Below are 11,237 nucleotides of genomic sequence, written 5' to 3'. Positions count from 1 at the left end.
AGAACTGCTGTTCATGATGGCGGGAGCTCTCTCTCTCTCTCTCTCTCTCACACACACACACACACACACACACACACACACACACACACACACACACACAGAATTAACCCTTTATTTATTATAATAAGGCATAGATGGTTCTACATTCAATACACAGCCATGCTGCTGACTAGTCAACTAATGTCAACACATTAGTCATGACCTTCATCAGCACATGACCTGAGATGGTGACCAGCATGGGGAGAGGGGAGAGGAGAGAGTTGAGAGGGGAGGGTTGAGAGGAGGCCCATGAGCAGTTCTGATCTCCTCTCTGGGACCCTGAGGAGACATTTAAGGCTTCTGTCCAGTGCTGCGCCCCTCCAACACCACAGCACAAGACCCCCTCCAACATCAAAGCACACCCCCTTCCAACAGCACAGCACATATTAGGAATAATTTGAATAACAGAGGACAAACCATCTCATAACTCCCCCCCACCCCCACCTCCTAATCTGACTGTCCTCATGGAGGACCATTATCATAGAACCAGCTGTCTACCCAAATTACCACAAATTACCCCAAATCAACTCTTCACACTCTCCTTCTGATCCTCCTCTGTGCTGTTTGTGTGGCGTGGGCGAGAGTGCAGATAATGACCGAACAGGGACAACAGTCACACAAGCACAGCCTTCGTTTGTGTTGAGACCTTGTCAATGTTGTTACTAATGTATGTCATCATCAATGGGCAAATCCCAAATGACACCTTTTCACCCTATACAGGGTGTTAACATATATAAGACGTGATCTTATAGTGTTACGTATATAAGATGTTTTGTTAGTGTTAAATATATAAGACGTGATCATATAGTGTTATATAAGATGTGATCTTATTGTGTTACATAGATAAGATCTTATCTTAGTGTATATATATATATATAAGACGTGATCATATAGTTACATATAAAGACGTGATCATATAGTGTTATATAAGACGTGATCTTATAGTATTTCAAATATAAGACGTGATCACATAGTGTTACATATGAAGACGTGATTATATAGTGTTACATATGAAGACGTGATTATATAGTGTTACATATGAAGACGTGATCATATAGTGTTACATATGAAGACGTGATCATATAGTGTTACATATGAAGACGTTATCATATAGTGTTACATAAACAAGACGTGATCGTATAGTGTTCATCGTGCCACAGTATTCAAATAAATGCAAAAAATGCTAACAACCAAAATGGGAGACCAAGGTGGGTACGTAGAAACAGTTGCTCCTAAAAATGCTTTATTCAGACACACAGAACATTGGTTCAAAGACGGTCTTGCGCCCAATAGCAAGGTGACTGTTTCAAAAAGTGAAGAAAAAAGCAGAAACTGAAAACAAAGCACAAATTAAATATGAGAAAAAAAAAAAAAAACTTTCCCCCGACAGTGTTCGACACAATAACTGATTTCTAAACGGAGGAAGAACACGGAAGCGCAGGCTGGACGCTGCTGTCACCATCCCCGCGGCGACGGGCGGCAGTTTCTGTAGCACTGGCTCAGTCTGCTCACAGGTTCTCCACTGTTCCTCCTGGGCCCTGTTACTGTAATGCAACTACTGCTCCACAACACCCACGACAGCAAAGCTGTTAGAACACGTGGAGGAAAACGCTCCCATGAACGTGTCCGAGACAAGTGTAGTGAACAGCCTATAAAATGTCTGCCATCTGCTTTACGAATCCTGCTGTTATTAACAGTGATGGCACATTAACAGAGCTGGAGCTCTTTATAAACTACTGCAGGTCACCTTCTAAATACAGATCAGCTCTGGCTGCTGCCGCTGTGTGCTGTGCGGTTACATGTGCACTCAGCTCCTTGACAGACTGCGATCTCACTTGTGCTCAATCAGCCTATATGATAATTCTCCTGCAGTTTGATTGTCCAAATGCAACTTGTTGAAGCTTTAATTCCTCCACTGTCCCCACTGCGCGTCCACGCGCCGTACTACGTATTTCTTCCGCCTGCTGCTTCCCGAGTGCTCCGTTAACAGTGTTGGTCAACAGTGACTTTTGCTTCTTACAAAAATACCTGTTTATTATGCTGAATCCAATAATGCTTTCAGAATGTTTCTCATATGTGACTTATGTATAGTAAAGGAGCAGCAATTTTATGACTCGACACTGAGAGACGCAGAAATCATACATATCGGTATACCTTTTAAAAGAGCTTATTTATGAATTGGTCATGTAGAAATACTGAAAAAATATATACACTTAAAACGTGATGGATAAAAATCTAAAAACAAATTTCAGTATAAATTAATAAACATTATAATACATTTCACCAATTTCAGTTTGGGAAGCAAAAAGAGTTCACATTTTATTGCCCAGTCTTATTTTCAGACGTGTCGTGTGCAGCGCTCGTTCTGATTTGTGAGAATTTGGCAGATTTCGATACTGCCAGGAGGTAACGTACATTGTATTTGACATTAAATCGTTCCTCGTTGAAATACGATCAAATACTAATTTGAACTCACGAAAAAAATAATTCTTTCATGATTAGCGATTGTTAACTCTAACAGCACAATCGCCATGATAATCGTGTTAAAAGGCTTTAGGTTGCCAATGTGAAACACTGCACCCAGATGCACTGACACGCAGTCGTTTTTTTCTTTTCCATTGGAGCGATTTAAATTATGGACAGTGTGTATACAGCAGGAGCAGAAGAGAGGCAGGCTGCATCAGCTCGAAGTTTACCTGACACCTTACCTGCTCCTCAGCGTTACACACACAAAGAAGTTGAGGTATTAAAATATGAAAACACACAAACACAGACTTGAGCACGCTTGACTACCCTGATTGAAAGACGTTCCTTATCAGCTTTCCAAAAAGGAATTGAAATGAAGGCATTTAGAGATCCAGGGAGGGGTGGGAAGACAAGATAAAGAGAGATAAAAAGAAATTGGGGGAGGGAGAGAAAAAGAAAGAGAGAGCAAAAAATAAATAAAGACAGAATGACAGATACAGACAGACAGAAACAACCAGAAATGTGACCATCACTTTATTATTCTGTAAAGCAACACTATGTAAATCACAGTAGAATTATCTAGACATCCAGATCTAAAAATAAATCATCTCATGGTATATAATACCTTACTTATGTTTAATGTTCAATAATGTTCAGTAATGGCAGTGTTTTACCTTTCATTCTACGCAATGCTTGGTTTAAGTTTTCTCTCCTGTAATGCGCACTCTGTTCATCTGCACCTGAAGGTGTTTCTCACAGAACTTTCAGTCTCAGCTCATTCAGATAATAATATAATACTAACAGCAGACAGAATGCATACATCTAAATCCTTCAGAGCTAATAATAATAATAAGTATCAAATTATATAATAATAATAATAATAATATTGGACCAAGATCGTATTTTACGCTCTATATCAGAATATTATTATTTTCTATTATTAGCCAATTGTTATATTTCTAACCCCCACCAGGTCAAGGGGTCAAATGTAACGTTTTTCACATACAGTCAGAAATGCACAAACATCAAACATAAAATAAATCAAGTATCATAACTTTTAAAGTAAAATTAAAACCAACAGATGAATATTCAGTATTTTACTCAAGCATGTGCGCACACACACTGATGGCCATTCTCAGGTAGTCATAATGCTTGCCGAGACCAGCAAGATGCTATAAGGTTTCCTCACTCTTTTTCTCTCTCTCTCACACACACACACACACACACACACACACACACACACACTCACACACACACACACACACACATACACACACACACACACACACTCACACACACACTCACTCACACACACACAGCATTCAGAGAGATGACAGGCCAATCAAGCCCACACTGTCAGTTTATTTTAATGACTTGTGCTGCCACTTAGCGTGTTCTACAGGGATCTCTCGCTCTCTCTCTCTCTCTCTCTCTCTCTCTCTCTCTCTCTCTCTCTCTCTCTCTCTCTCTCAATACCTTCATTAAAGTTCCTTTTCCTTTCATACAGACACACAATCATACACACACACAGTGCATTGAGTGGTTCTGAACATGAAAATCAACCAAAATGTTGGTTAAGGACTTGATGAGGGAGTAATTTTATGTTAATTTCCTAAGGCTCACTCTCTGTCTCCCTCTCTCATATATATATATATATATATATATATATATATATATATATATATATATATATATATATATATATATATATATATATATAATTTTTTTATTTATTTTTACACACACACACACACGTAAAATAATAATAATAAAAATATATATAATAACATTTTGTTTATATATAATAAGAAGAAATAAGGAAGTAACATATATAACAAGAAAATATTTTTGTGACATCTTGCTTTTTATGGTTCCTTATGAGACACATAACACACAACCCTTTGATTTAGTCTATACTCAAACTGTCCACTTACCCTCTATCTGAAGAAAAAGCATCCACACTTGTCCAGTTACCATAGGAACCTGACAGCCTACTGGCAGTTCCAAATCACAGACATCATTTGTCCCAGCACAATTTGTCTGTAACCCCTATTCACAAGCAGTAAAAGGCTGAATTTCTCCTGTCATTTAGCATCACTAAACCATTTAATTACCAGTACTCCACCCCTGATCTTCAGAAACCCCCCGTCTGAAGCAGTGGTTTGGACCAGCACAGAACCCTCATGTCTGCGGCAGTGGTTCAGACCAGCACAGAGCCTCCACATCACGCTCAGTACTCAGGGTGTCAGTGGACTCTTCACACCTGCCTGCAGGTTCCAGTGTTTTACTCAACCTGTACAACTTTCCATGGTCCATGTTTATATTCATAAATACATATTATGTTCATATAATCAAAAGACCAAGATTTCTAAAAGCGTCTGTATATTTTGTATATTGTAAATATACTGTATTTCACAAAGGTCTGTTTCTGGCACACTCTGGCTAAATAATCACATTTTCTAACCTTACATGAAGCAGCTATCTGACCATAACAGGGGATTGATGGTCAGTGCAACACAATTTTTAAGATTTGTAAGTGTAAGTTTTGTTTCTATAATTTCTGCGGAGTCTCTCTGATTTCCTGTATCTTAAATTTACCTGGAATATTCAGCATTGCAGATAAGGTTTGCCTTATAGTCTATTCTGTGACCCACTCAGAAGTCATAGATATATATTTGCAGGAAATAATTTTCTTTCAATGTTAAGTTAATAAAAACAAATTAAAGGATATTAAATCCAAATTAAATAATAATACATCCAAATTAAAGGATATTCCTGACAAGTTCACTGAGAGAGACCTAGGAGTTAAAATGAAAATCACATTCAATTTCGTTTCAATAATGATGTAACTCAGACTCTCATCTGTTTGCACAGGATATTCAAAATGTTTTGGAAAATATCACACAAATTCTATGTAAAACTGCAATCCAACAAATAAAAGAAGATCCGTCCCAAATTGTTTAGAAATTTAAATGGAGCTTTTTTAAAAAAAATTTAAACATTCAATATCAGAGTCAGCAAAGCATGTCACTGGCCTCTCTGCTCTTCTGCCAGCCAAAGATCTCCTTCATAGGATGTCATTAATATGCAAATAACCAAATTCAAAAAGACCTTATCTAGCATCTTAAATAATCTATAGTAAAAACTGCAGGATTTCATTTCAACCAATCAGGAGCAACTCCTGATATACAGTTTACAGACTGAGACTAACAGATTAAATAAGTCTCCTGTAATCAGGTGTTCTCCTGACATCAGGTCCCGCTGTCCACTGTGGCCAACACACCTCCACCTCATCAATAGTTAAAGGCAACACTCAGTCATCTGTAAGGTTGCAGTATGGCTTTTTATAGACATGTATTAAAGTGGATTTCATTGTTCCACTCCAGGTTTTCTGGTTCTCACTCCAGCTCATCCCCAACTCCACTCACAGGGACCCTGAGATTCCAGAGACTCACAGACTGTTAGTATGTCTAAATTGACTGTAACTCTGCCCACAGACACTATGCGTGCCTGAAACTCAGAGACAGACCGTTGCCTAAACTGACTGCAGGCTGAACCGTGCTGCCAAACCTCAGTGTTTGTTCATTCCTTGATTTAACTTTTTACCAATATTTGTGTTTTAGATGCAAAGCACTTTATTGACCTTGTTTCTGACTCCCTGACTCACTCACACACATTTAGCAGGTAAAACATTTCCAGAAGGGGATGCTAATAGCACTCAAGCAGGATCATTATATAAGAGTGGTGCTTTATTTCAATGACAGTGTGTCCTTGTTAATAATGGACATGCCTGCCATGTATCTACCTGCCCCTTTCTCACCCCTTTGTGTTCCAACAATACTGAGTACTGGACTCGCAGAGACGTCTCGGCAGTATACTGTAATGCTACTGCGTACTGGACTCACACAGAGACATCTCCACAGTATGCTACATCTCAGCAAGACAAGTTTATTATGCCACAATTTTTTAAAAACACCTGAAAGATTTTAATACTTTTAACTGAAATGAAAGTATCATAAAATTTAAATTTTTGAAAATTCATAAATTCAGTTTAGTGCATATTGTCCAATAAGTGTGAAATATTTTATAGTCTACAACCATAATTCCCCTAAAAATACAGTTTCTTAAATACAGGTTGCAACTTGTGGATTATCTCAGGTTTTGAAGCCTGAGTCTTAAATATTTAACCTTTAAAATGTCCTTTTTCCTTTTAAGGATACATTGACAATAAATTGTTATTATGTAGTCAGAATAAAATATATGTTAATCGCAAACACACACACACACACACACACACACACACCACTTTTAAAAGGTTGCCCGTTATTTCAACCTTTTCATAGCCTTAGTGATAAAACCATATCTTATGACTGACAAAATCATATTTAAAAAAAAATATATATATATAGTTAAAAAAATAGTTAAAGAGCAATGGCTGCTCTCTCTCTCTCACACACACACACACACATGCACACGCAATGACCCCGAGATCTCCTTGTGCCACTCCTCCACTGTTTTAAACCGATCTGCTTTTATACCAGCTCTTCACTGCCTACTTCCCAATAACCCCCCCCCCACACACACACACACACGAAACCAGAATTAACGACAACCGCATGTCCCCATTCCCCAAAAACACACACATAGAACCAGAAACATGGAACCACAAAAACATGCCACATGCGCGTGCACACACACAGAGATCTGCATTGCACCATGACCGCCATGACAGTGTTTGCCACAGTACGTGTTTGCTCTAGTGAGTGTGCATAAGCCAACCCCCATGCACTGCACCACAGCCACAGCAACACAACCCCCGTGCACTGCACCACAGCCACAGCAACACAACCCCCGTGCACTGCACCACAGCCACAGCAAAACAACCCCCGTGCACTGCACCACAGCAAGACAACCCCTGTGCACTGCACCACAGCCACAGCAACACAACCCCCGTGCACTGCACCACAGCAACACAACCCCTGTGCACTGCACCACAGCCACAGCAACACAACCCCCGTGCACTGCACCACAGCCACAACAACACAACACCTCCATCTTTCTGAATACACAATTCATCCAAAACATTTCAGAATCAGCTCAGTGCAGAGTAGAACAGCACAGAGTGCTGTCAGAAAAACATCACCTAGCTTTCAGATTTAGGAATGTGGTAAAATTTCAAACTGTGATGAGGTCTGAATAATCTGTATGAACAGTGTAATTTCCTAACCCAAGACATCGTTGAATACTTGGTTAAAATTAGAACACATGGTGTTAAAAAGAAAGTGTGTGTGTGTATAAAAACACACACACACACACAATTTGGACTGAAATGTTACTTTTAATAATTATTTTAAGCATGACTATATATATGTGTGTGTGTGTGTGTGTGTGTGTGTGTGTGTGTGTGTGTGTGTGTGTGTGTGTGTCAAAGCTACATAATTTTGTGATGATAATAATAATAATCCATTATTATTATTCTTACTGCATCGTCCAACTTTAAGGTGTAACGCTTTCTCTAACGTCTAGATTTTAGACAACAGTGTCTGTGTGTCGGGCCTGTGTAAACAGCGCTGCCGTAGCAGTGTAACCGCCGTGCTGTGTGTGCTGCGTACTGCGTTGCCAAGCGAGTCTCTGGTATCCGACTAATATTGAGCCCTCTATCTCCGCGTGCAGAAAAAAAGGAGACCGAAGAGAGTCATGCGTACATTTTAATAGCAGAAGGCAAAAAGCCGCATTGTTAACGTGAATAACGGGTTATTCTCCATCTACTGAGTGACGCGGTAACAAAACGGTTCCAAAACGTACTATATCTTTATTAACAAATGTGTTTTACGTGATATAAAAAAGACAATAGTATACTACTTCTACAATAATACTTCTACTACTAATAAATAATAATAATAATAACAACAACAACAACAACAACAATAATAATAATAATAATAATAATAATAATAATAATAATAATAATAATAATAATAAAGAACCAGGCTAAATAAAAACAGAAGCACAAATAAGAATAATTTGTCATTTCGTATATATGGATAAATATTCGAATTTTCGGAATCGATGTGCTCAGATCTAATACTCATAAAAGCGGCGATTATTTTCAGTTGCGTGCGTTTAGTCTAACGCTAAATAAATAATCAAAAATGTATATAACATTTTCGTAAAAGTGTAGTAAGTACGATTGGTCTTTGCATAAAGATAAATAAAACCTAGAACCTAAACCATTTGCGTAGATTACTCGCGTCTTATTGATAACCCATTTTTTGGTGTGCACAAGATCAATGCCTCATAATTTTTAATTTTGCGCCTCACTGAGCCCTGAGCTCGCGAGGTGCGTTGACCCGGCACGAGGCCCTAACACCGGGCGCTTTGTGTGTGAGAAGTGCGCTTAAAAAGTGAAGAACTGAAAGACTCCACAAGGAATTAAAAAAAAACTAAAAATGGAATTTTTAATTAGCTCACCATTCACTCTCCGTTTCTGCGCTCCTAGTACAGAAAATAGTTCAAATGACAACGAAGAAAATGCCGCCGCAGCAGCTCAGAGGCGCGCAAAAATGCTTTTAAACTTCTTGTTGGCACAAATTAATACCGCTTTGAAAATATCTCTACGTAACACTTGAAAAACATTTGAAAATACTGAAAGTTTTAGTATACAAAAAAATGGCATGTTCAAAACACAGTAAACTAAATCTAAATCACAACTCCCTGCGAGATTTGGGGTCATGGAATGACATTCCCACGCGCTCTGGGCCTCTGTCATGTCTCGTCTACTCGGCCCTTGGACTGCGTGCCTCTCCTTCCTGCCAGTCCCTCGCGTGGGTCTTGCAGCAGAGGTCAGTGGTCAGGAAAAGGAGAGCCCATAAACAATGGCACCTGCTCCTCACCCGGGATTAGGGCTCCAGCGAATCTCCACTCGTTAGACGATTAAGTACGAGGGTCTTGCAGGGACTGGATGGTCCGTTCGCTCACGTAGAAATTGCACGCAGACGACGGAGTCAGTGATACCAAGCAGACGACACGCGCTCGCACTGATGGCCTTGCGCAACCAAAACGCACGACAGACGCACATTACACAGCGGATAAACCGCGCGCGCGCCTGAGAAGGAAACCATGGCTAGCTAAGTTTAAACAATGTTCTTGCATACCCAGTTATATACCTGTTGGCATTAAACACTAATATTCACTCACTAACCACAGACGCCGTCAGCAAGGAAAATCGCGAGCGCGTAATCTGGACAGTGACAGCGGTCTCCTACATGATCACGCGTCCATAAAACGCGCGCAGGGGTTCCACGTCGGCGGAACCCTGACAATGTTGCGACTTACCGATCAGCATGATGTCGATTAATTATCGAACCAAATCCGAGTTTTCCAAACAAACTGCAGTCAAACGAAGAAGCTGACAAATACTCTTCTGCACGCAGATAAACCAACACACCAGCACTCCCGCGCCAGGCTACCGCTTCAGTCTCGTGCTCGCTGCTTCTCTTTCGCTTGTCCTTGTCTTCGGTGGCGCGGGCTCTCGTTCACCAGCGCAAAGGAACGCCACATATGCTCCGCACTCACGAGCGCACTGCCCCACTCATCTGTTCGCGAGTCAAGGAGGAAAGGAAGGGAGGGGGTGTGATCACCCCCCGCTCCCGTTGCCGTTTAACCTGAACGAACGGCACAGATGGGTAAATTAGCGGGATCCATTTTCTCCTTTCATGCTCTCTGATTTCGACTAAATAACGGTGCGCACACAGACACACGCTTGCAGGACGTGTGTGTCCGGCGGGGGAGGGGGTAAGCTGTAAGGTAAGATGGGGCAAATATTTCACCTACGGTAGTTCAGTTGTCAACATGAGCTCGCTTCAAACGGGCCTTCCCCAAAGGAACATCCTACGAAGCCAAAAGATCGCAGAAATGTCGGCACGCGCCACCATGTTAATGATCCTTCTGCAGGTGTTTAGAGAACCTTCACTAGTTCCAATAAACATACGCACGTGCGCACGATCCAGTCACAGTACTTGCTAGTTAAAAGAAAGAAAAGTAAATATGTCTCAAATTACAAATAATAACATTTTTACATGAAACAAAAATTGTTTTAAAGGTAAAATCTTATACAGGTGTAAATAGAAGCATCTATGCAGTGTATATATATATATATAGTGTGTGTGTGTGTAAACAAATGTAGACTGCAGCTTTACACACTGACAAATTAATAATGACACATTAGCAGAGACAGCTGTGTCCTCTTCCTACCAAAATACCACACACACACACACACACACACACACACACACACACACACACACACACACACACTTTTACTAACATTTAGAATAGCTACAGTAAATATGGTAAGTATAACAGGTGGAACACATCAAATAAGGGAAGTACTGAGTGGTGCATGAGACTCAGTAAAAAGCCACTGGAATATTATCAGTGTCTTTAACACACTAAAGAACAACTAAATCAGCTGGATGAAATCATTAATTCATCCTTCCTTCCTTTCTTCCTTTCACTTTTGTATGGTTTGTGAAGGGACTTGTGAAGTGGTACAAAGCCTGTCAAATGGCTCCCATCAACTTTTATTTTATTAGAAAAAATTCACAAATAAATAATTGCCAGTTATAATAGTCATTCAAATAACACTGTTCATTACAGATGAACACCCCAATCACATCTTGTATTTTACTGGGTAGTGTCAAAACGCCGTTTGTCAAAATGTAGATTAAAAT

The 11,237-nt window shown here is 39.9% G+C and overlaps 1 protein-coding gene across 2 annotated transcripts in view; it reads right to left on the bottom strand.

The window, feature by feature from the left end:
• Positions 1-10,028, bottom strand: part of znf385c (zinc finger protein 385C) — a 40,677-nt gene extending 30,649 nt beyond the window's left edge. For both annotated transcript variants that reach the window (XM_035532976.1, XM_035533004.1), the window contains exon 1: positions 9,841-10,028. In XM_035532976.1, the coding sequence (XP_035388869.1) occupies positions 9,841-9,850 (10 nt within the window). In that variant the 5' untranslated portion in view covers positions 9,851-10,028. The remainder of the gene's footprint in view (positions 1-9,840) is intronic.
• Between the last annotated feature and the right edge of the window lie 1,209 nt (positions 10,029-11,237).

The sequence above is a fragment of the Electrophorus electricus genome, chromosome 1 (assembly GCF_013358815.1).
Source record: "Electrophorus electricus isolate fEleEle1 chromosome 1, fEleEle1.pri, whole genome shotgun sequence".
In the NCBI taxonomy this organism is placed as follows: Eukaryota; Metazoa; Chordata; class Actinopteri; order Gymnotiformes; family Gymnotidae; genus Electrophorus; species Electrophorus electricus.
The sequence above is the reverse complement of the archived record's forward strand: the minus strand, read 5'-3'. Positions and strand labels throughout refer to the sequence as shown.